This window comes from Bubalus kerabau, chromosome 3 (genome assembly GCF_029407905.1).
Source record: "Bubalus kerabau isolate K-KA32 ecotype Philippines breed swamp buffalo chromosome 3, PCC_UOA_SB_1v2, whole genome shotgun sequence".
Classification (NCBI taxonomy): domain Eukaryota; kingdom Metazoa; phylum Chordata; class Mammalia; order Artiodactyla; family Bovidae; genus Bubalus; species Bubalus kerabau.
The window spans coordinates 80,086,698-80,113,687 of record NC_073626.1 but is presented as its reverse complement, the minus strand read 5'-3'; the positions used below and the strand labels follow the sequence as shown (position 1 = coordinate 80,113,687).

The 26,990-nt window shown below is 36.3% G+C and overlaps 1 protein-coding gene across 1 annotated transcript in view; it reads left to right on the top strand.

Moving 5' to 3' along the window:
• The window catches only part of UBR3 (ubiquitin protein ligase E3 component n-recognin 3), a 197,628-nt gene that overhangs the window by 7,634 nt on the left and 163,004 nt on the right, over positions 1–26,990 (top strand). Inside the window, exon 2 of the mRNA XM_055572294.1 lies at positions 26,807–26,946. Coding sequence (XP_055428269.1) covers positions 26,807–26,946 — 140 coding nt within the window. The remainder of the gene's footprint in view (positions 1–26,806; positions 26,947–26,990) is intronic.

The following is a 26,990-nucleotide window of genomic DNA, read 5'->3' as shown; positions in this document are numbered from 1 at the left end:
TGTTTCATCACTCAGTTTGTTTATATTTTGTCTTTGTTGTCTCATGGCTGGGGAAAAACAGAGGAATGGATTTTGGGTCGATATCTAACAGTGTCTGCTTGTATCCTTATTGATTCTTTCCTTTTCTTCTCCTCAAATGCTTGATACTAAGACCTGTTCTTTTGTTTTCTCTTAGATTTGTTCTTTTCATTCTCTGCTGTTACCTTAGGCCAAGCCTTCATGACATAATAATCTATTCCATGATAATTACTATTTTCCTGCCTGTAATAATTTCACAGTTCAGTCTGACCTTCACTCATATAAAATTCTGCTTCACATATGTCACAACTTTGCTTAAAATAACTTCTCATATTTTATAGGCTAATGTCTGAAGCCTTTAGCCTGGCGTCAGTGTTTTCCACAACATGGCCTCTATGTACATTGCCAACTTTATTGTCTCCATTGCAGTAGGATCCTCTGTTCCTTTTTTTAAAATTTTAGTTCACTGTTTGTATTCCTGTCCTTGAAGTCTCAGTTGTATCCTGTGCTGCAAAGTCCGGTTGCAAGTTTAATTTTTACTGTCAGGCTCATGTGTAAGGGCAGCACTCCTATAGCATATGTACAGTGTGAAACCATACTGCAGGATTTGATTTTCTGAATTAACAGGTTTTTTTTTTCATTTTTAGTTTTTATCCCTACAAATAGCAAACTTTCAATAAAAATTTTATAATGAGGACCTTGCCATATATATCTCTTTTATTTGTGTTTTCTTTGCTCATATTCAGAGTTTTATTTATGTATTTACATGGATTCCTTGTGAAATTTTCTTCCCTGTGAATCTGGAATTTTCTCCATAGCAGTATCCATCTAACTCAAGTCACAAATTCAAACAAAGGAGCACAACATTCCTCCTACTGTACTGAGAGCTTGAAGGAAGAAGAGTTAAAGAAATCTTTGTTCTCTGTTCTGTGTTCATTGTACTTTTTGTCATTGCTAATTTACTAGAAATAATGTAGACAGATTCTGCTTAGTGGAGAAGATTCTGCTTAGTGGAGAAGATTCTACTTGAGCTGAGTGTAATTTCTAGTCATCTTTATTGTTATGAGGTTTAACTACAACAGCAGTGTGGAAGTCTGGTTAAATTGTAAATTTTTTCTAATTTGTATTTCATGTTAAAGTCTAAAACTATTTTCAACTATGAAACATTTTCAATATACATCAAAGTATAGAAATATAACAAGTACTTTTGTACTCACCATTAAGATTAATAGAGGTCAACTTTGTTATAGTTGCCTTTTTTCAGTCAAAAAACTGAAGGTCATGCTCTTCTCCCTATATCTTTTCCTCCCTAAGATTTACCATTATCCTGAAATTCTTGTGTCATATGCATGCATGTTTTACTTTTATATTTATTCAATATGTTTTACATTTGCTTTAATGTACTACGTTTAAACTATATATGTGTGTATAATTCTTTTAGTATGGAAAATATACATAAATTATTTTATATTAATCCTTCTGCATCTTGCCTTTTTCATTTACCATGTTGCTAAAATAGACTAGTTTATTAATTTTTAATTACTATTAAACATTCTATAGTATGATTAAACCATGGTTTGCTTATCTGTTTCTTTGCTGAGGGGACAGTTAGATGCTTTACATTTTTCATTGTTTCCAAAAGGGCTTCAGTGAACATCTTTGTATGTATCTCCTTGTGTAGATATACCAGAATTTTTTTTAGGCCAGAGTCTGAGAAGAGGGATTGCTGGATCATAGGGTGTGCATTCTTCAGCACACCTTACTAGATAGCTGAGAATTGATTTCCATTGTTTTATCCAATTTACTTCCAATTACTCTTCCACCAGGAAATTGAGTTCCGTTTTTCTGTATATCAAGAGTTGCTGATATATTAAAAAAATAAAGAATATATTTGAAAAATTTTGCCAATCTGTTGGTTATAAGCAAGCATGTTTTCACATGTTTTTAGGCCATTTAATTTCTTCTTTTGTGAACTGCAGGCTTTTCTCTAGCTGTGGAGAGCGGGGGCCTAGTTACGGTGTGTGAACTTCTCATCGTGGTGGCTTCTCTTGTTACTGAGCACAGATGGGCCCGCACAGCAGCAAGGACCCAGCACAGCCGAAAATAAATAAATAAATAAAATAAAATACAGTTACTATCAATTAGATTAAAAAAGAAAAGAAAATCTATAGGCATTTTTTAAAACAAAGGTAAAGAGGATTGCTTTAAAATACACAAATAATACAGACTAGAGTGGACATTTGTGTTGTTTTCTATTTTAAATATAACAGTGTGTTCCTGTTAGTCCCAAACTCCCAAAATGTCCCCCCGCCCCACCCTGTCCCCCACTCGGGTAACCACAGGTTCATTCTCGAAGTCTGTGAATTATTTTCCTTTTGTTAACAAGTTCATCTGTATTATTTTTTGTTTTCAGTTTCCACAAATAAGTGATATCATATGATATTTGTCTGTCTCTGATTGACTTCACTTAGTATGATAATGTCCAGGTCCATCTGCGCTGCTGCTGATGGCATTATTTCACTGTTTTTAGTGGCTGAGTAATACTCCATTGTGTGTGCCACATCTTCTTTATCTATTCGTTTGTCAATGGACATTTAGGTTACTTTCATGTCTTGACCACTGTAAATACCTGGCACCATTTATTAAACAACCATTTTTTTCTTCATTGATCTTACTGCCACTATACGACAGCTCTTGTATCAGTTTCCTGTATATGTCTTAAACTCTTGTATTGATATGTCTCTTGTAACAATATCATATGTTTTAATTATTACAACATTAGAATAAATCTCAATATGGTAAGATTTCCCTTATTGTTCTTCAAAAGAATTTTGGCTCTACCTGGTCTCAACTTTTTCATTTCAATATCAGGGTCATCTTGTCAAGTTCTGTGGAAAATTCTGTTAGTTACTTATTGGAATCACATTACATTTTAGGGCACTGCAGAAGGAGGCTCTTACAAGGATATTCATTATACTATTTGTAATAGGAAAAAAATAGAAACAATGAGATTAGTAAACTGTGGTTTAATCATGCAGTGGAATTCTTTTCAGTAGAAAACACGCTTTGTTAAGAGTAGTATTAAATCTGCCTAACCATGAGAGTAATCCAAATTGTTGTTTCTGTAAGTAAAGTATTCCTCCATAAATTGTGTAGCTTTTGTTATATTTATTCCTGGATAATTTATTTTTGTTTCTACTATAGATGATATCATTTTAAAAATTGCTTTTTCCAATTTCTTTTTTATTGCTTTTTCCTAATATTTTGTATTATAAAAGTATTCAAATGCTATTAATTTTTAAATATTGATCACACCATCTTTGAAGTCTCTTCTAATAGCTAATCTGTGTATTACAATAATCTGTGTGTATATATATAAAATGTATTTAAGATTTCTTTATTTTTTGGGTGTGGTGGGTCTTCGTTGCTGCACATGGTCTTTCTCTAGCTGTGGTGAGTGGGGCTTCCCTGCAGCGGTGGGCTCCTTACTGCAGGGCTCCCCTCGCCGAGCGCCGGCTCTAGGCGCGCGCGGGTTTCGGTAGTTGCAGCTCCTGGACTCGGGAGTGGGATCAGTGGCGGCGGCACACAGGCTTAGTGGCTCCGCGGCACGTGGGGTCTTCCCAGGCCAGGGCTTGAGCAGGTGTCCTTTGCATTGTAAAGCGGATTCTTAACACTGGACCACCAGGGAAGCCCCTCGAATAATATTTTAACTGAGTTGAGACTTTTAGTTGACATTTGTTTTCCCTTACACTTTGAATATACTTTTCTGTTGTCTTCTGGTCTCTGTTGCTGAGAGATTATATTCCATCTGGTTGTTCTTTTGTAGTCAGTCTGCCTTTTTAATTGGTTGCTTTTAAGGTTTATTTTTTGGTTATCTGTAGTTTCACTGTGATGTGTCTGTTTGTCGGGCTGGTTCTAGATGAGGATTTGTGCCTCTCATCAGTTCTGAAAATTCTCAACCATCATCTCCTTGAATTTTGAGTCTCTACTATCTTTATTTTCTGTTTTGGATACCATGTTATTGTATTTGTTGGATCTTCTCATTCTGTCTCCTAAAGAGAGCTCACTCACTTTCTATCCAGTAATCTTTTTTTTTCCCCCTGTATTGAGGGTAATTTCCTCAGATCTATCTTCTTGGTAATTCCTTCTTCAGTTCTATGTGATCTGCTGTCCAGTGTGTCTATTAAGTTTTTAATTTGAATGAATGGAAATTTCATTTCTAGAAAAATCTTTAAGGAAAATTTTACAGAGAATTTGAGTTTTATCATTGGTCCAGTGTCGATTTTAAAAATTAATTTTTAGTTTGGGGGTTCCAAAGCCGCAAGAATAATATAAATCCCAGACTTGGCATGAAGCCTAGATTTGTGGTTTTGACTTCTTAAGGGAATTTTAAATCTTACCCATTGCTCAGGTAGAGATAATTCTGCTTGTAGGTGATTTTATTGGGAGAGTGGGGACAATTTAATGGAATATATTCTTTCAAGAATCTCGGGAAAATCTAACCTATAATAATGGAAAGAATTCCTGGAATGCTGGTTGGCATGAATATATTACTATATTTCTGATTTATTCACTATGATATTTTCATTATCACAAAACTCCAGTTAGCTTATCAGTCATCTCTGAAGAACCCTCGATATTTTGACAGGGGACCTTTGATGTTGGTCTTGCTAATTTTCACTTTAGAATTGTGAAAACATACCTGACTGTAAGGACATGTTTTGGTTGCCCTTCCCAACGTTTTTTGTCTTTTTGTCCTTTGGTAAATCATTTAATTTTCCTAGGCTGTAGTTTTTACCACATGTAAAATAGGGATGGTAGACAGATCAGAACCTGCCTACTTCAATTTTTTTCTTTTAAACTAAATGTGACACTAAACACATAAAATAGAATGGTATTATTCCAATTGATTGCCCAGGACTGTGAAACATTGGCATGCTGTAATAATACTCTATTATGCTAGTGCTCTTATAGATAGAACTGTTAAGCATACCCTCTTATCAAACTGTTGGATTGGAATGCTTGACCAAGGCAGTTGCATATGATTTTGAGGGCATGTTTTTGGAATAGCTTGAATAAGGAATAATTGGCTCAGTGGTAAAGAGTCTGCCTGCCAATGCCGGAGACTCAAGAGCCATGGATGGGTTCTATCCCTGCGTTGGTAAGATTCCCTGAAGAAGGAAATGGCAACCCTCTCCAGTATTCTTGTCTGGGAAATCCTGGGGACAAAGAGGAGCCTGGCGGGCTACAGTCTATGGGGTCCCAAAAAGTCAGACACGACTTAGTGACTAAACAACAACGATAGCAATAAGTTGCACGATTTAAAGTACAATAAGTTTTCACGTGTGTGTGTATGTATATACACACACACAATTTTTTTTCTATGTACACACACACACACCTGTAAAACTGTGACCTTAATCAGGATAGTAAACATAGCAACTACCTGCAAGGTAATGCCTTCCTTCTGCCTTTTTCTGTGCCCCTTCCCTCAGCAACCACTGATCTAGCAACATTCTGTTGCTATAGATTAATTTCCTTTTCTAGAGCTTTATATAAGTGGAATGTGTGTGTGTGTGTATCTTGTGATGTTAAACCATATTTATAAGTATAAAAAATCATTCACCAATAATACTCTTATATGGTGGCTTTAAAAAATTTTTTCCCAAAACCTAATTCAGGGCACCATTTTTATTTAAAAATTAAAAAATTAAAAAAAAGTTATTTCATTTCATTTTTTGGACCCCTTCAAATAACTATTCATACAAGCATCATTTAATTTACAGAGCCTCAGCAGGGCACCATTTTTAGATGGTCATTAGGAAAACAGCAATGCATAGAAATTGTAGCCTTTCTCAGTGATAACTTCACCATTTTATTTTTACCTTTTAACCTTGAATTATTCAAAAGCTGATACATTATTGCTTCAGTTATAGGAGAAAAACAGCTATTCTTTCCCTGTTTTCATTATTTTCTTACTTTGATTTCATGTTTATCAGAGCATCCAAAACACTCATTCTCTCTATTGTTAATTCAGCTTCTTATAAGACATCCTCAAAGACAGGGTAGATTAAGTCATCCTGGCATGGAAATATGTATATACATATATTTGATCTGGTGTTCTTCACTCAGCATAACCATTTTAGGTTCATTCATCTTGTTGTATGTCACTAGTTCATTCTTTTATTGCTCAGTAGTATTTGACCATCAGGGTATCACACAATTTGTCTATCTGTTAATCTGTCAATGAACATTTGAGTAGTTTCCAGTTTTTGACTATTACAAATATAGCTGTTATGAAATAGTCATAGTCAAGTCTTTATGTGAATATTAACCAGTTTTTATATGGATACTTCCCTTTGGTAAATACCTAGGTGTGTTATGAGTGGATCATATGATAGATGTGTGTTTAACTTAAAAAAATTTTTAAACATTTTTATTGTGGTTTTTTATATATATATATATATAATAAACTTTGACATTTCAATTATTTAAAGTGTATAATTCAGTGGCATTAATTACATGATGTGTAGCTTTTAAAGAAACTTTCAAAATGTTTTCCTATGTGGGTATTCCATTCTGATTTCCTACCAGCAGTATGTGAGTTCCGATTCTTCTGCATCCTTGCAAATGATTGCTGCGGTTAGTCTTTTTAATTTTAGCTGTTCTAATAGTTGTGCATCACTATGAACAAAGCTAGTGGAGGTGATGGAATTCCAGTTGAGTTATTTCAAATCCTAAAAGATGATGCTGTGAAAGTGCTGTAGTCAATATGTCAGCAAATTTGCAAAACTCAGCAGTGGCCACAGGACTGGAAAAGGTCAGTTTTCATTCCAGTCCCAAAGAAAGGCAATGCCAAAGAATGCTCAGACTACTGCATAATTGCAGTCATCTCACATGCTAGTAAAGTAATGCTCTTCTTCAAGCCAGGCTACAGCAGTATGCGAACCATGAACTTCCAGATGTTCAAGCTGGTTTTAGAAAAGGCAGAGGAACCAGAGATCAAATTGCCAACATCGGCTGGTTCATCAAAAAAGCAAGAGAGTTCCAGAAAAACATCTATTTCTGCTTTATTGACTATGCCAAAGCCTTTGACTGTGTGGATCACAATAAACTGTGGAAAATTCTGAAAGAGATGGGAATATCAGACCACCTGACCTGCCTCTTGAGAAACTTATATGCAGGTCAGGAAGCAACAGTTAGAACTGGACATGGAACAACAGACTGGTTGCAAATAGGGAAAGGAGTACGTCAAGGCTGTATATTGTCACCCTGCTTATTTAACTTCTATGCAGAGTACATCATGAGAAACGCTGGGCTGAAAGAAGCACAAGCTGGAATCAAGATTGCCAGGAGAAATATCAGTAACCTCAGATATGCAGATGACACCACCCTTATGGCAGAAAGTGAAGAGGAACTAAAAAGCCTCTTGATGAAAGTGAAAGAAGAGAGTGAAAAAGTTGGCCTAAAGCTCAACATTCAGAAAACTAAGATCATGGCATCTGGTCCCATCACTTCATGGCAAATAGATGGGGAAACAGTGGAAACAGTGTCAGACTTTATTTTTTTTGGGCTCCAAAATCACTGCAGATGGTGATTGCCGCCATGAAATTAAAAGACACTTACTCTTTGAAAGGAAAGTTATGACCAACCTAGATAGCATATTCAAAAGCAGAGACATTACTTTACCAAGAAAGGTCCGTCTAGTCAAGGCTATGGTTTTTCCAGTGGTCACGTATGGATGTGAGAGTTGGACTGTGAAGAAAGCTGAGCACCGAAGAATTGATGCTTTTGAAGTGTGGTGTTGGAGAAGACTCTTGAGAGTCCCTTGGACAGCAAGGACATCCAACCAGTCCATTCTGAAGGAGATCAGCCCTGGGATTTCTTTGGAAGGAATGATGCTAAAGCTGAAACTCTAATACTTGGGCCACCTCACGGGAAGAGTTGACTCATTGGAAAAGACTCTGATGCTGGGAGGGATTGGGGGCAGGAGGAGAAGGGGACGACAGAGGATGAGATGGCTGAATGGCATCACCGACTTGATGGACGTGAGTTTGAGTGAATTCCGGGAGTTGGTGATGGACAAAGAAGCCTGGCATGCTGCGATTCATGGGGTCGTGAAGAGTCGGACACGACTGAGCGACTGAACTGAACTGAACTAAGTTTTGGTAGTTCCTTATCTATTGTGGATATAAACCTTTTATCAGATACATGATTTAAAAATATTTTTTCCTGGTTTGTGGCTTTGTTGTTTAGTCACTAAGTCATGTCTGACTCTCATATCTTTATTTATGAGTCTCCTAAGTGGACTTTTCCCCCTTTATAAAGGGACTTAGTTTCTTTGAAATCTGCATGAATTTGTGTGTGTTGTTTGTGTATATATATATATGCACACAAATGTGTGTGTGTGTGTGGAGGAGAGAGTAAGGAAGAAAGAAAAACAGAAATCTATTTAATGTGGTCAGAAGATCCCCTGAGATATAGTTTATTTTTTAAACAATAATAGAAAACCTATAAGACAGGTGTTCTTTATCTCTGAAATTATTAACTTAATGTGTTATAGTTTTGTTAATTATATTTCTCATCAGGTATTCAATTATCCATCTTGCAATTTGGTACTCTGAGAGAAAAGTTTATTTTGGTTTGTATAAAACTGAAATTTAACACTGACAGTTAAGGTTAGAAAGAAGGAAGTGATGCCGTGGCTTAGATTTATTTGAAGTAATACTGAGATTACTCACTATTATGAGTATCTGTATCAGTAAGTCTTAGATTTTTTTATGTTATCAAATTTGCATACACAGGAACTTATATGTAAAGTGTATATATATAATATAAATAATTTTAATGGGAACATTCATGTGGCACTATCTACATTAAGATATAGATCTTTAAGTATTGATAAATATTTTATATTACTGTGATTTTAATAGAAAATGAATTCAAGTTAATATGAAACTTAAGGTGATGAATTTTTTTTTTTAAGACTAAAAGAGGCTATAGAGAGTTATTAGGATATTAGGCATTGAGATTAGGAACAGGTTAGAGAGGATTAGCCTTAATCCTGATATTAAAATACTATATATAATAGATTCTTAAACCAATATAATTTCTTATTGTCATTTGATTAGAAGGACCATAAAGCCTGGTTTTTCCTCTCTAGCTTTATTGAGGTATAATTGACAAATAAAATTATATAAATTTAAAGTATATAACATGACAATTTGATACATGTATATATTACAAAATGATTATCACAATAAGGTTAGTTAACACATTCATCACCTCATATCCTTTTTTCGTGTGTTAAGAACTTTTAAGAACTACTTTCTTAGAACATTTCAAGTATATAATACAGTATTGTTAACTGTAGTCACCATGCTATACATTAGATCCCCAGAACTTATTTATCTTATAAGTGGAAGTTTGTACCCCATGACCAACAATCCGTTTCCCCCGTACCAAACCCCTGACAACTACCATTCTACTCTCTGTTTCTCTGAGTTCAGCTTTTTTAGATTCCACTTACAAGTGAGATCACACAGTATTTGTCTTTCTCTGACTTATCTTCCTTAGCATAAAGCCCTCTAAGTTCATCCATATTTTCACAAATGGCAGGACTTCCCTCTTTTTATGGCAGAATAACTTTTCCCATTATATGTATATGTATATGTATATATATGTGTGTATATATATATCTGTCTCACATTGTCTCTGTCTGTCGTCTGTTGGCTGACACTTGTTTCCATGTCTTTGCTGTTGTGATAATGCTACGGTAAACATGGGGTGCAGATCTCTCTCTCAGATAGTGACTTAATTTCCTTCAGATATATCCAGAAGTGAGGATTGCTGGATCATATGCTGCTGCTGCTGCTGCTAAGTCGCTTCAGTCGTGTCTAACTCTGTGTGACCCCATAGACGGTAGCCCATCAGTCTCCCCCGTCCCTGGGATTCTCCAGGCAAGAACACTGGAGTGGGTTGCCATTTCCTTCTCCAATGCATGAAAGTGAAAAGTGAAAGTGAAGTCGCTCAGTCGTGTCCGACTCTTAGCGACCCCATGTACTGCAGCCTACCAGGCTCCTCTGTCCATGGGATTTTCCAGGCAAGAAGAGTACTGGAGTGGGGTGCCATTGCCTTCTCCGATCATATGCTAGTTCTGTTTTTAATTTTTGAGAAACCTCATACTGTTTTCCATAATGCTGTAACAGTTTACATTTCCGCCAGTGAATGAGTCCTCTTTTCTTCACATCTGTTTTAATGCTAGTTCTCTTGTCTTTTTGATAAAAGTCATCCTAACAGATGTGAGCTGATAATCTCATTCTGGTTTTGATTTACATTTCCCTCATAGTTAGTGTCAAACCAGTTAATCCTAAGGGAAATCAGTCCTGAATATTCACATTGGAAGGACTGATGCTGAAGCTCCAATCCTTTGGCCACCTGATGCGAAGAACTGACTCACTGGAAAAGATCTTGATGCTGGGAAAGATTGAAGGCAGGAGGAGAAAGGGATGACAGAGGATGAGATTGTTGGATGGCATCACTGACTCGATGGACATGAGTTTGAACAAGTTCTGGGCATTGGTGATGGACAGGGAAGCCTGGTGTGCTGCAGTCCATGGGGTTGCAAAGAGTTGGACATGACTGAGCGACTGAACTGAGTACTTAATGATGTTTAGCACCTTAACTGAGTACTTAATAATGTTTAGCACCTTTTAATGTACCTGTTTGTATGCCATCTTTGGAAGAACATGTATTCAAGTCCTCTGCTCATTTTAAAGTCAGAATTATTATTTGTTTTTTTGCTATTTAATTGTATGAGTTCTTTATATATTTTGAATATTAACCTTTAATTTGGTTTGCAAGTATTTTCTTCCATTCCTTATGTTGCCTTTTCGTTTTGTTGATTACTTTCTTTGCTGTGCAGAAGAAACTTTTTACTTTGAGATAGTTCCACTTGTTTGTTTTTGTTGCTATATTTTTGGTTTCATATAAAAAAAAATCATTTCCAAAGCCAATGTCAAGAGGTTCCCCCCCCCTCAAAGTTTATGATGGCTTACATTTAAGGGTATATAATTCATTTTGAGTTAATTTTTGTGAGTATCTGCGTTAGGCATCCAGTTTTATTCCTTTGCATGTGAATATCCAGTTTTCCCAGCACCATTTATTGAAGAGATTATCCTTTACCCCTTTGTGTTCTTGGCTCCTGTGTCAGATTTTAGTTGACCAATATGCGTGAGTTTGTTTCTGGAGTTTCTGTTCTGTTTTATTGATCCATGTGTCTGTTTCTATGTCAGTATCATTCTGTTTTGATTACTATAACTGTATAGCACAGTTTGAAATCAGGAAGTGAGATGCCTCCACCTGCCTTTTTTTCTCAAGGTTACTTTGGCTATTTGGAATCTTTTGTTGTTCTGAATGAATTTTAGGATTGTATTTCTGGGAAAAATGCCTTTGGAATTTTGATGAGGATTGCATTGAATCTGTAGATTGCTTTGGGTAGTATGGATGTTTTACTATTAATTTTCATCCATGAACTTGGAATATCTATTTATTTGAATTTTCTTCAGTTTCTTTCATTAGTATTTTGTAGCTTTTAGCACACAACTCTTTCATGTCCTTTGTTAAATTTATTCCTGTCTATTTTTTTTAATTGTTTTTGGTGCTATTGTAAATGAGCTTTCTTTCTTCATTTCTCTTTCAGGTAGTTGACTGTTAGTGGATAAAAATGCAGTTGATTTTTGTATGTCGATTTGTATCCAGTAACTAGTAGTATTAGTTTTAACAGTTTTTTTTTTGGTGTAGTCTTTAGAGTTTTCTAAATATAATGGCGTGTCATCTGTGTACAGAGTTTATTTTATATCTCTCTGATTTGGACACCTTTCATTTCTTTCTGTTGTGCAGTTGCTGTAGTTAAGACTTCCAGTGCTATGTTGAATAGAAGTAATGAGACTGAGTATTCTTGTTCTTGGTCTCAGAGGAGAAACTTTCAGCTTTTCACTATTCAATATTATGTTTCTGGACTTGTCATTTATGGCCTTATTTATGTTGAGGTGCATCCAACTGTACCCAGTTTGTTGAGAATTTTTATCAATGTTTACTGAATTTCGTCAGACGCTGTTTTTGCATCTGTTGAGATTATCATGAATTTAATCCTTCATTTGTTAATGTGGCATATCACATTGACTGTTTTGTGTATACTGAATCATCCTTACATCCCAAGGATAAATCTCACTTGATTCTGGTGTCTAATCTTGTGGTGTACTGTTGAACTTGGTTTGCTAGCATTTTTTTGAGAATTTTTGCATTGCTATTAGGGTAATGCTGCCTCATAAAATGAATTTGGAAGCATTCTTTCCTTAAATACTTGTAAGAATTTGAGAAGGATTGATATTAATTCTTCTTTAACTGGTTGATAGAATTTGGTAAGAGAATCTTAATCTCCTCTGCTTTTGTTAGGTCCTTACCATTTCTGTCCTTTGTTGTGCTCGTCTTTGCTTGAAATGTTCCTTGGTATCTCCAGTTTACTTGAAGAGATCTTATCTTTCTCATTTTATTGTTTTCCTCTATTTCTTTGTCTTGTTCACTTAATGCTTTCTTATCTCTCCTTTCTATTCTCTGGAACTCTGCATTCAGTTGGGCATATTTCCCTCTTTCTCCCTTGCCTTTTGCTTCTCTTCTGTTCTCAGCTATGTGTAAAGCCTCCTCAGACAACCGTTTTGCCTTCTTGCATGTCTTTTTCTTTGGGATAGTTTTGGTCACTGCCTCCTGTACAGTGTTACAAACCTCCATCCATAGTTATTCAGGCACTCTGTTTACCAGATCTAATCCCTTGAATCTATTCATAACCTCCTCTGTATAATCATAAGGGATTCAATTTAGATCATACCTGAATGATCTAATGGTTTTCTCTACTTTCTTCAATTTAAGCCTGAAGTTTGCAATAAGGAGCTTATGATCTGAGCCGCAGTCAGCTCCAGGTCTTGTTTTTGCTGACTATATAGATCTTCCCTGCAAAGAATATAATCAATCTGATTTTGATATTTTCCATCTGGTTAACAGTAAAATTATGGTTTTAAAAATAACCATTGAAAGCTAAGGGAATTACAATATTTTATTATTTTGGCTGGCTTACATCTTCCAGTTTATCTCTTTTACTTGGACAGCATATGAGAATTCTTTCTTTTAACTGTGGTTTGAGAAAATGTCTTCACAGGTATGGTGGATAAGAGCTCCAGATTAGAAATTAGACTGTCCTGATTCTAACCTGTGGATTACTGGGTCAAATGGTTGTGTGTTTATACTTTTAATAGTCCTCATATTTGGTGTGTTAATTTACACCTTTCCCAACAGTACAGTGAGGATGTCTGTCACTTTACTACCTGACCAGGGCAGTATATCATCAAATATTTGGTCTTTGCAAATACTATAGGTTTGAAAAAATTGTCCCAGTGTAGTTTTATTTCTTTTTTGGTCCATGTGTTATTTACAGGTGTGTTATTTAATTTCCAGATTTGGGGGACTTTTTTAGATATGTCTGTTACTGATTTCTAGTTTAATGTGTGGCCCGAGAGCATACTTTACATGGTGTAAGTTTAAAATGCTTCAATTCCACATAGTTGATAAGACCCATATATTCTTTTTTGATATTTTCTGCTTGTCAGTATTGCCATGAGTCTTTGGTCTGGACTAATTTCAGTGCTGGCAGTAAGCCTGGCTCCGTCGTGTGTTCAGGGAATCATGTCTTAATGAGGGTGTGTAGTGGTCTCACTGCTGTAACATGTTACTAAAGACTAGGGGGCTTAGATAACAGAAATTTATTTCTTGAGGCTGGATCAAGATGCTGGCAGGTTTGGGTTTGATTTCACCTGAAGCCTCTCTCTTTGGCTTGCAGATGCCCGCTTTCTCTCTGTGTCTTCATATGGTCTTTCTTCTGTGTACCTGTATTACTGGTGTCTCTTTTTCTTCTTATAAGGACACCAGTCTTATTGGACTAGGGCCCCACCCTATGACTTCATTTAACTTTAATTACCTAGCTAAAGGTCCTGTTTCCAAATACAGTCACACTGGAAATTAAGCCTACAATGTATGAATGTTAGGTGACCTCATTTCAGTTCATAACAGAAGGGGCATGGAGAGTGGGTATATGCATTAGAAATATATGTCTTGTGCTAATTCTGTGCAATGTAGTCAATGTATATGTTGATAAATATACATGATTATTTAAAAATACTATCTGATGTTTAAGTTGGTTTCTGTGATCTGTTGGATCATAGGAAAAGCAAGAGAGTTCCAGAAAAACATCTATTTCTGCTTTATTGACTATGCCAAAGCCTTTGACTGTGTGGATCACAACAAACTGGAAAATTCTGAAAGAGATGGGAATACCAGACCACCTTCCCTGCCTCCTGAAAAATCTGTATATAAGTCAAGAAGCAACAGTTAGAACCGGACATGGAACAATGGACTGGTTCCAAATTGGGAAAGGAGTACGTCAGGGCTGTCTATTGTCACCCTGCTTATTTAACTTCTGTGCAGAGTACATCATGAGAAATGCTGGGCTGGATGAAGCATAAGCTGGAATCAAGACTGCCGGGAGAAATATCAATAACCTCAGATACATAGATGAAACCACCCTTATGGCAGAAAGCGAAGAAGAACTAAAAAGCGTCTTGATGAAAGTGAAAGAGGAGAGTTAAAAGACTGGCTTAAAACTCAACATTCAAAAAAGTAAGATCATGGCATCCAGTCCCATCACTTCTTGGCAAATAGATGGGGCAGCAGTGGAAACAGTGGGAGACTTTATGTCCTTGGGCTCCAAAATCACTGTGGACAGTGACTGAAGGCATGAAATTAAAAGACACTTGCTCCTTGGAAGAAAAGTTATGACCAACTTAGACAGCATATTAAAAAGCAGAGACATTACTTTGCCGAGAAAGGTCCGTTTAGTCAAAGCTATGGTATTTCCAGTAGTCATTCATATATAAATATGAGAGTTGAACCTCAAAGAACACTGAGCGCTGAAGAATTGATGCTTTTGAACTGTGGTATTGGAGAAGACTCTTGAGAGTCCCTTGGGCTGCAAGGAGATCAAGTCAGACAATCCTAAAGGAAATCAGTCCTGAATATTCATTGAAAGGACTGATGCTGAAGCTGAAACTCCAGTACTTGGGCCACCTGTTGCAAGCAGCCGACTCATTGGAAAAGACTCTGATGCTGGGAAGGATTGAAGGCAGGAGGAAAAGGGGACAACAGAGGATGAAATGGTTGGATGGTATCACCAACTCAATGGACATGAGTTGAGCAAGCTCCAGGAGTTGGTGAAGGACAGGGAAGCCTGGTGTGCTGCAGTCTATGGGGTCGCAAAGAGTCGGACACGACTGAGGGCCTGAACTGAACTGAAGTTGGTTATATAATTCTGTGAGTTAATAATATCCATTTGCTTCTTAAAAATCTAAAAAGAAATTTTTGAGACACATTTTATGAGCGGTGAAATGAATGTCCAGCTGCTGTAGGGTGTAGTGTTCTGTTAGGTGTAATTGATTGATAGTATTTTAGTAGTTATCTATTGCTCTGTAACAAATCACTTCTAAACTGAGCAGTTTAAAATAACAAACATTATCTTATACTTTTTGTGTACTGAGGATTCTGAAGTGGCCTAGGTGTGTGGTTATGGCATTGTATGTATAGTATCTCTCAAGAGGTTGTAGTTAAGATTGTGACTAGGGTTATAGTCTTCTGAAGGCTTCTTGGGACTGAAGGGTCTACTTCCAAGATGAGTCACTCACATGCCTGTTGATGGGAGGGTAAGTTTTTCAAAATGTGGGCTTATCATAGGACTGCTTGTAAAATTTAATTAATTTTATAATGACAATGAATTCTCCTAGACTTTGTCTGAAAAGTTTTTATTTCTCAGTTTTGAAAGTTATTTTATGTTAAGAATTCTGGATTTGCAGGGCTATTTTGTTTTAGCACTTTAAATGTGTCTGTCCATTGTGTTCTAGATTCTGTAATTTCTGATGAAAAGTCTGCTTTTATATACTGGTTGCTTTGTGAGTTCTTAGATCTGTAATATTATGATTTTCAATACATTTGGAAAAAATTTGACCATTCTTCACATATTTGTTCTGTTTCTCTTTCTCCTCTTTTTGGGATTCCAGTGTAAGGCAATATTGCTTGTTTTTAATCCCACTCCTCACTGAGATGCTCTTTTTTCTCAGTCTTCATGAATTATTTTGCATAGTTTCTTATTGCTTTGCCAGTAAATTATTAATCTTCTTTTTCTAGTGTCTAATATACTATTATCCCATCAGGTGTATTCCTTTGTTACTAACGTTATTTTTCATCTGTAGAAGTTTGATATGGGTCTTATTTATTATCATGGTGTAAGATGTTAGGAGATTCTGTTTCCTGCCCCTAAACTGTCTGGTTATTCAATTATCTCAATACCATTTCTCTGAGTGAGCCAAGTTTTTCTCATAGATTTGAAATCTACCTATGTCATGAATTAAATTCCACATATATTTGATTCCGGAGAAGGCAGTGGCAACCCACTCCAGTACTCTTGCCTGGAAAATCCCATGGATGGAGGAGCCTGGTAGGCTGCAGTCCGTGGGGTCGCTGAGGGTCGGACACGACTGAGCGACTTCACTTTCATTTTTCACTTTCATGCATTGGAGAAGGAAATGGCAACCCACTCCAGTGTTCTTGCCTGGAGAATCCCAGGGACGGGGGAGCCTGGTGGGCTGCTGTCTATGGGGTCACACAGAGTTGGACACGATTGAAGTGACTTAGCAGCAGCAGCAGCAGCATATTTGATCCATTTCGGGACTCACAGTAATTAATATGCCCATTGATAATATCTTTTCGTGTACCAGTGCCGCATTGTTTTCTTTCTGCCTTCAGGCATTCAATTTATAATTTATTTGCTATCTTAAAAGTTAAATGTGTGTACATCTTTAATTTTACCTTCAAATCTTCTAATCTTATATGCCTTCTTTAAGTAAATTAGAACTTTTTGTTGCCCAGGCACTCAGTTCTGTCCGATTCTGTGACTCCATGGAATGCAGCATGCCAGGCTTCCCTGTCCTTCACTATCTCCTGGAGCTTGTTCAAACTCATGTCCATTGAGTCGGTGATGCCATCCAACCATCTCATCCTCTGTCGTCCCCTTCTCCTCCTGCCTTCAGTCTTTCCCAGTCTCAGGGTCTTTTCCACTGAGTCAGCTCTTCACATCAGGTGGCCCAGAGTATTGGAGCTTCAGCTTGCATCAGTCCTTCCAATTAATATTTAGGGTTGATTTCCTTTAGGATTGACTGATTTGATCTCCTTTCAGTACAAGGGGCTGTCAAGAGTCTTCTCTAGCATCAGTTCTTTGGTGCTCAGCATTTTTTATTGTCCAGCTCTCACATCTGTACATGACTCGCAGAAAAACCATAGCCTTGACTAGATGGACCTTTGTTGGCAAAGTAATGTCTCTGCTTTTTAATATGCTGTCTAGGTTGGTCATAACTTTTCTTTAAAGGAGCGTCTTTTAGTTGCATGCCTTCAGTCACTGTCCACAGTGATTTTGGAGTCCAACAAAATAAAGTCTCTTACAGTTTTCCATTGTTTCCCCATCTATTTGCCGTGAAGTTATGGGACTGGATGCCATGATCTTAGTTTTCTGAATGTTGAGCTTTAAGCCAACTTTTTCACTCTCCTCTTTCACGTTGATCAAGAGGCTCTTTAGTTCTTCTTTGCTTTCTGCCATAAGGGTGGTGTCATCTGCATATCTGAGGTTATTGATATTTCTCCCGATAATCTTTTTTTAAATTTAATTTTTAATTTTTAAAGGTTTATTTTTTATTGAAGGATAATTGCTTTACTGATACCAGTAATCTTGATTCTGGCTTATGCGTCATCCAGCCAAGCATTTCATATGATGTACTCTGCTTATTTATAAATTAAATAAGCAGGGTGACAATATACAACCTTGATGTATTTCTTTCCCAATTAGAACTTTTAATTTTCATTAATCTTTTGCTTTTTTAGTACTTTAGGCCCCAGTAAATAATATTAAACCTATCTAGATGGAATTTAAAATGTTTCCTTTTATTTCTTAACTATTCATGTAATATAACAGTTTTAGACATGAGGTTAATCTGTTCTTTACTCAAGCCATGCCTGTGAAAGATGTAGAAATATAGAGATACAAGATAAGAATACATATAGGTGAATTTCTGTCCCAACTCCCTCTTTGTTTATTTTATAGTTTACTTAATTGCATTTATCATTAATGTCTACTCTCTAGAATGTAAACTGCCTAAAGGCTGGATAGCAACACTGTTTTGATTATTCTAACCTTAAAATAAATTAGTACCTGATAAAACTACTCTACTCTCATTACATTTGTTTTACAGAAGATTCTTAGCTTTTAATTTTCCATTGGAACTTTAGAATCACCTTGTTTATTCTTTATTGATATTTTTACTGAGGTCATATTATGTATGTAGATTTGTTGCATACCATATATATCTTTATGATATGCCTTTTGTGATCTTCAGGAATCTTTTAGCAATTTTATTAGATAGGTCATTTAGTGTTTCTGTTATTTCCCTATCTGTAAAATGATGAGATTATTTCAGGGGCTTTTAATTTGGGATGCATGTCTTTCTAGGGATCTCTATAAATTGTCGTTGTTTAGTTGCTAAGTCGTGTCTCTATTTTGTGACCCCATTTATTGTAGCCTGCCAGGCTACTCTGTCTATGTGATTTTCCAGGCAAGAATACTGGAATGGGTTGCCATTTCCTTCTCTAGGAGATATTCCCTCCTTCTCTAGGAGATATTCCCAGTCCAGGAATTCAGCCCGGCATCTCCTGCATTGTCAGGCGGATTCTTTACCACTGAGCTACCAAGAAAGCCCTCTCTATGAATTACCTTAGAGTATATGTGAAATTATTCTTTGTATGTAATTTGTGCTGAGTTAGGAATGTAATGTACATGCCACAGTCTAATTTTTAGGGAGCTTATCTCAGATGCTTTTCTAATTTTTGAAATATGTGGTTGAGTTATTTGAGCTGGCTTCTCCTTGGCCTTCTTCCCCCCAGCCAAATCTTAGTAATTTGCAAATGGATGACCAGAATCCTCTGGTCCTTTTTCTTTCTTGCCATCCTATCCCTTTCCCTCTTGTCCTGTTCTGCCCCCTCTCTTTTTTTCAGCGTATAGGAACTCTGTTTTCAGTCATTTAAATTTGGTATTAGGGGAATCAGATGGAGGGTTTCTGGGATGCTGATAATATTTTGTTGCTTGATCTGATTGCTGCTAGCATGGATGTGTTCAGTTTGTGATACTTCATTGAGCTGAACACTTTGCTTTTGGGCAATTTTCTGTCAGTTCAATGAAGATTTTTTAAAAAGTTGAGGTAAAATAAAATTTGGAGATGCTATTTTATCAACTGTTTCCACAGTTCTATTTGACTATCCTATTTATTGCCATAACATCCTGCTTCACTAAGAAATATTTAACCTTCTTACTCATTCAGAACTGTTGGGTTCCCTGAAGAAAAAAATCTGTGACCTGTGAATTGCAAATGCAAACACATTACTTCCTGCCATTTTTCCTTTGGAGCCATACCGATTGTCTAAAAGCCCTCTCTCTATTCACCTGGGAAGAGATCTTTAGAACCTGATTGTATGTAGTCTCATTTGTCATACCTCTTGACAATACGAGCTTTGCATGCCTAGCCTAACTTAGCTCCTTCATTTCATTTGGTCTGTAGCCCAGATGTCAAGTCTTCAGAAAGGCCTTCCCTGACAAACCCAATTTAAAGGTGCCTAATGGACCCGTTCTATAAATCATGCTGTGGTATTATTTTGTAGAGCTTATTTTTCATATTAATTTGTTTTTCTATCCTCTGCCTCAACCCGCTTCTCCCCTCGAAAGAAAGTTAGCTGCATGAGAGCAAGGCCTCTATTCCTAAGGCCTAAGTGCCAGGCATATAGTGGTTCTTAAAAACATGTTTGAAAACTGGGATTATTAAATGAATTCTTTTTTTTTTTAATTGGATGCCCTTGAAATCATTTTTGGAATTCTACTATTAGATTAAATCTTTGTTTCACCAAACCTTTATTGAGCACTTGCTGTGTGATATGTAAGATGCTTTAGTTCCCCATATTATTTCTCAGACTAAAATGCAAAAACCAATTTTGTTTGTCAATTTCATAGTGTCTTATTGGAGAAGGAAATGGCAACCCACTCCAGTATTCTTGCCTGGAGAATTCCGTGGACAGAGGAGCCTGGTGGGCTACAGTCCATGGGGTTGCAAAGTTGGAGACGACTGAAGTGACTTAGCACACACTCATAGTATCTTATAGTTATTTTTGTAACCTCAGTTTCCAAGTTGCTTAGACCATTCTTGCTGTTCCTTCACCTTTGTTCCAGGTTGAAATGTTATTCCTCAATTGACACTGACCTGACCTGCCTCTTGAGAAACCTGTATGCAGGTCAGGAAGCAACAGTTAGAACTGGACATGGAACAACAGATTGGTTCCAAATAGGAAAAGGAGTATGTCAAGGCTGTATATTGTCACCCTGCTTATTTAACTTCTATGCAGAGTACATCATGAGAAACGCTGGGCTGGAGGAAGCACAAGCTGGAATCAAGATTGCCGGGAGAAATATCAATAACCTCAGATACATAGATGACACCACCCTTATGGCAGAAAGCGAAGAAGAACTAAAGAGCCTCTTGATGAAAGTGACAGAGGAGAGTGAAAAAGTTGGCTTAAAGCTCAACATTCAGAAAACTAAGATCATGGCATATGGTCCCATAACTTCATAGCAGATAGATGAGGAAACAGTGGAAACAGTGGCTGACTTTCTTTTCCTGGGCTCCAAAATCACTGCAGATGGTGATTGTAGCAATGAAATTAAAAGATGCTTACTCCTTGGAAGGAAAGTTATGACCAACCTAGACAGCATATTAAAAAGCAGAGACATTACTTTGCCAACAAAGGTCCATCTAGTCAAGGCTATGGTTTTTCCAGTGGTCATGTATGGATGTGAGAGTTGGACTGTGAAGAAAGCTGAGCGCCAAAGAATTGATGCTTTTGAAGTGTGGTGTTGGAGAAGACTCTTGAGAGTCCCTTGGACTGCAAGGAGATCCAACCAGTCCATTCTAAAGGAGATCAGTCCTGGGTGTTCTTTGGAAGGACTGATGTTGAAGCTGAAACTGCAATTCTTGGGCCACCTGATGCAAAGAGCTGACTCATTTGAAAAGACCCTGATGCTGGGAGGGATTGGGGGCAGGAGGAGAAGGGGACGACAGAGGATGAGATGGTTGGATGGCATCACCGACTCAATGGACATGGGTTTGGGGGAACTCTTGGAGTTGGTGATGAACAGGGAGGCCTGGCATGCTGCAATTCATGGGTTTGCAAAGAGTCAGACACGACTGAGGGACTGAACTGAACTGAAATGTTCTTCACTGTCTGTTCAGTAGCTCTTTTGAATTACTTTCTTTCGTAAACAGAAAGCTTTCTGTTTCTACATTCATGCTTATAAGCACTTCAGTTAAATTATATTAGGTTTAGGGGAGAATTTTAAGTTTCTTTGATTTTACTTAGATTTTGTGTACCCCATCTGAAAGAAGTTCTTAAGTTCCTGCTGCTGCTAAGTCACTTACGTCGTGTCTGGCTCCGTGCGACCCCATAGACGGCAGCCCACCAGGCTGCCCTGTCCCTGGGATTCTCCAGGCAAGAACACTGGAGTGGGTTTCCATTTCCTTCTCTAATGGATGAAAGTGAAAAGTGAAAGTGAAGTTGCTCAGTCATTTCCGACCCTTAGCGACTGCATGGACTGCAGCCTACCAGGCTCCTCCGTCCATGGGATTTTCCAGGCAAGAGTACTGGAATGGGGTGCCATTGCTTTCTCCGTCTTAAGTTCCTATTTCCCTTTAAATAAAGATTTAGACTTTTAGGCGTAATGAACAGTGAAAATGAAAAGTGAAAGTTGCTCAGCCCTGTCTGACTCTGCGACCCCACGGACTATCCGATCCATGAAATTCTCCAGGCCAGAATACTGGACCAAGTAGCCATTCCCTTCTCCAGGGGATCTTCCCAATCCAGGGATTGAACCCAGGTCTCCCATATTGCAGGAGGATTCTTTACCAGCTGAGCTACTAGGGAAGCCCTTAGGGTGTAACTTATTTTTTTTTTCTAACTTTTTTCATTCTATGATAAATATGGAAATGATATTTGGATGGGAAACAAAAGCATCTGAGGAGGCTGTTCAGACCCTGCCTGTCTACCTGTGTGAGGACTGAGGTAGTCTACCTGTCTCTACACTATAATCTCTTGGCCTGATGTTTGGAAGCTCTGCTTTAAGGGTAGATAAACTTAAGTAGTATGTGAGCACTCTGTTTTATTTTTGTATGTTTGTGTATTTTTTTTCTTAAGAAAGAGTTATAACTTTCATTAGATTCTGAAAAGGCTCTATTAGCCAAAAAAGGTTAAGAATGAATGTTCAAATTGTGGAACTAAAGCCAAATGAATGACATAACTTATTGTTCATTTTGGGGGTAGGTTTTTTCCTTTTGATTATACAGTTATACATATATTTATCTTACAGAATTTAAACATTGTAGGTACAATTCATGTAGACAGTAAAAGTATGCTGTATCCCATTTTCAGTTAATTTCTACCAAGTTTGGTGTACATTTCTCTAAGTATTTTTCTTCCTACAGATGTCATTTTCTTTTCTTTTCTTTTTCCAAAATTTTATTTATAAAAGAGGTTATTTTATATATATGTACATATATATGTATGGTATGCAATTCTTTTCTCACTTATTTTAGATATAATTCCACTTCAGTACTTGTTGATCTACCTCATTCTTTATAACAAATTCAGTGTTCTTTATTGATCTACAAAATTTTGGTTAATCTTTATTCTATTACATGAGTAATTCCTAACTTTTTTGCATTGCAAACTGTGGTACAGTGAATATATCTGTAGATATATTTTTGCAAATTTAGAATTATTTCTATCTAATTACAAGAAAGAGAAATGCTCAGCTAAAGTTATGAATACCTAAAGTGTTAATGCTGTGCTGTGCTTATTTGTTACTCATTTGTTGCTCATTTGTGTCTGACTCTTTGCCACCCATAGAATGTAGTTCGCCAGTCTCCTCTGTCCATGGGATTCTCCAGGCAAGATTACTGGAGTGGGTTGACATGCTGTCCTCCAGGGGACCATCCCAACCCAGGGCTTGAACCCAGGTCTCCTGCATTGCAGGCAGATTCTTTACTGTCTGAGCCACCAGGGAAGCCTAAAGTATTAATTGCTATTGCTATTGCTAAGTCACTTCAGTCGTGTCCGACTCTGTGCGACCCCATAGACGGCAGCCCACCAGGCTTCGCCATCTCTGGGATTCTCCAGGCAAGAACACTGGAGTGGGTTGCCATTTCCTTCTCCAATGCATGAAAGGGAAAAGTGAAAGTGAAGTCGCTCAGTCGTGTCCGACCCTCAACGACCCCATGGACTGCAGCCTTCCAGGCTCTTCTGTCCCTGGGATTTTCCAGGCAAGAGTACTGGAGTGGGATGCCATTGCCTTCTATTGTTAAAATGTCATCCAAAACTGGATCTATTTACCCTTCCACGAGTATGATAACAAATTTCTGAACATGCTTTCCAACGAGTTAATAAAGTGAATTTTCCCTAATTTGCAAGATGAAAAAACATTTTTATGTTATCAAAAATTTCAACCATACACAAAGGTAAAGATAGAACTTTGAACCTCCATAACCCATCATTGGAGAAGGCAATGGCAGCCCACTCCAGTGTTCTTGCCTGGAGAATCCCAGGGACGGAGGAGCCTGATGGGCTGCTGTCTATGGGTGGCACAGAGTTGGACACGACTGAAGCGACTTAGCAGCAGCAGCAGCAGCAACCCATCATTGGACTCAATGTTTATCAAGATTTTTGACTCGTTTGCCTCCTTTGCCTTTTTTCTGTTTTGCCAAAGTGTTTTGAAACAAATCCCCAACATATTTGATCACCCCCCCAGTACGCTTCAGTATTCATCTTTTAAAAAATGCATTTTCTTTCTTAAAAAATTTTTTTAGCCTTTTAGTGGAGAAAATTTCACACAGGTCTAAAAGCAATGAGTGTTACTTAATTGATACAATATTTTATTAGGAAAAAACTCCTTTGGTGATGTTCTGTTAAGGACCAATTAAAACTACATTCTTTTTTCTTGATGTCTTAAAAATCTGAAAGTGATGGTACTTTATTGGCTTTGACATTGGCCCACATTCTGCTTAATAAGTATAATATAACAAAACCCCTTATCAGTCTCCCAGTTTCTACAGTTAACAGCTCAAGCTGGGCTTTGTATACTCCTACTTATTTTCCTTTACACAACCAAATTATTTTGAAGCTAATCTCATACATTGTAGCATTTTATTCATAAACATTTATATAGAGATATGTAAAAGACAGGACTGTCCTATTCAGTGATAACCACAATGCTGTTGTCATACCTAAACAAAGTTAATTCCTTATTACTGTTAAATATCCATCAACATTTACTTACATAACCACAATGCTATTATGTTACCTAATAAAATTATTTAACAAACTAGTACTCAGTTCTTAATTGGACTTCTGTTTTCTAAAAAATGCCTTTTTCAAGTTGGTTTAGGTTAGATTCCGTTCACATGTTAATTTGGCTACTGGGCCTTTCAAGCTCTTTAACTGGTGCTCCTTCTACCTCCTTTTCCTCTCAGCCACTGATAGGTTGCAGTGATCAGTTGCAGTGGAGTCAGTTGTCCTATATAATGTTCTACTTTCATGATTTTTCTGTTTGCTTTCTTACGGTGTCATTTAACTTGTTTCTTTACCTCTTAGCTCTAGAGACTTCACTACTTAGCTCTAGTGTCATTTAGGTTCAACTTGTTTGGTAAAAACTCTTTGTAAATGGCACTGTGTACTTCAGAAGCATCATAGCATCTGATTTTTTTGTTTCCTCTCCTGTGGTGATACTAAGATTGATATGGATGTAACAGTCTGTTCTCTAAGTGGAAAATTTTTCTTTAAGCCTTTCTTTAATGACTCCATTGCATGGGTCAGTTATTTTATAGGTATCACAAAATGGAGATTTTCTAATTGCTCATTTTTTGTTTTAATAAACTTGATTCATTTGATTACTGCAGAACTTGAACATCTTTTTATATGTTTGTTGGTCATTCACTTCTTTTGTGAATTGCCCATGACCTTGGATGATTTTTTTATGAATTATTTTCTTTTTAACCCATTTTTCAAGAGTTTAAAGATCATAGATATTAATCTTTTATATGTTATAAATGTTTTTTCCAGTTTATAATTGTTTTCTGCATAGAAACTTTGAATTTGTGTAGCCAATTTTTATCTTTCTTCTATGACTTTTGTTTTTAAATCTTACTTTGACTTTTGTTCTTTGAGATCATATAAGTAATAGTTTATTTTCTTCCTGGTAAATTTTTTCCTGCTTGATTTTTCATCTATGTGGAATATAGTTTGTATATGGTATAAGATAAGGATCAAATTTATTTCCTGCATGTAATCAATTAGTCCTTTAGCAATTTATTGAAAATCTTCTACCCCCCCCCCACATTAATTGACTTAGGCATTACATAGTCTGTTTCTGGAATCCATTGTGGTTTATTGATATCATAATATCACAGATTTTATTTTGTTTTTATTAAAAAATTCTTTTATTGGAGTATAGTTAACAGCAAAGTGAATCAGTTATATATATATGCATATATCCACTCTTTTTGATTCTTTGCTCATATGGGTCATTATAGAGACATTACACATATTTTAAATTCTATTGGATTTGTCCTATGTTTTAAAGTGTAGGTCACTGTCATTAATCATTTTGTAAGACGTTTTACTTATTTTCTTTCACACATATGATTTTCCATTTGAACTTTAGAATTAGTTAGTGATTAGTCCCATTGAAATTTAAATCTAATGTCATTGCGTTTGGTGGAAGAGACTTTTTTTTTTTTTTTTTAAAGGTTTTTCCATTGGGAATGTGGTTTTTCTCTATTCAGATTTTTTATGTTTTTCAGCTAAAATAGTTTCTCCATCTGTTGTAATAAGTTTCTTTCTAGGTATGTTTTATGTTTAGTGTGTTTATTTTGTGTTTAGTCACAAAATACCTTATTTATGACTATTCAGATTATAAATATAAAATAGTTTACTTCAGTTTTGCTCAAATATACCAGTCATACTTTAAAATTAGTATAAGATCAGAAGAAATGTGCATACTTAAGTGTATATACTTTTCAAATAAACTAAGTATTTGTATCACTTATCTATTCATTAATGCAATAAGTTCAAAATAGTTAAGGAATGAAAAATGCAAGTTTTTAAAATAATCCCAAGTTTATAATTCCCAAGTTTGGAAAATAATCAATTTGTACTTAATGATTTATAAAGAGTGAAAGTAATAAATTAATCCTTGAAACTAATAAATTGCAGTTAAAATGTATAAAGTCGGTAACAAGATTTACTTTTTGTATTCTAGTTGAAATGTAACTGGTATGATGTTTTATTAGGAAGAAATCTTCCTCAGTGCCAATTTTTATTTAAAGACCAGTTAAAACTATATTCTTTTAACTTGGTGCCTTAAAATCATAAAAAGAGTAATACGTTCCTTTTGATATTGGCCCACATTCTTTTTATGGATATTGTAAATAGAATTAATATATTCTTAGCAGATTTGACAGCACCATTAATTTTTTTTTTCTTTTTCCTATTACAGGTTTTGCAAAAGGCATCAAATTAAATCAAGTTCAAATATTCCTTGTGTCCCCAAAGACTTACTGATGATGTCTGAATTTGTTCTTCCAAGATTTATTTTTTGTCTTATTCAGTATTTAAGAGAAGGCTATAATGAACCAGGTATGTTTAATCCACTTTTTGTTAGTACTCTTTTTAAGTTCTCA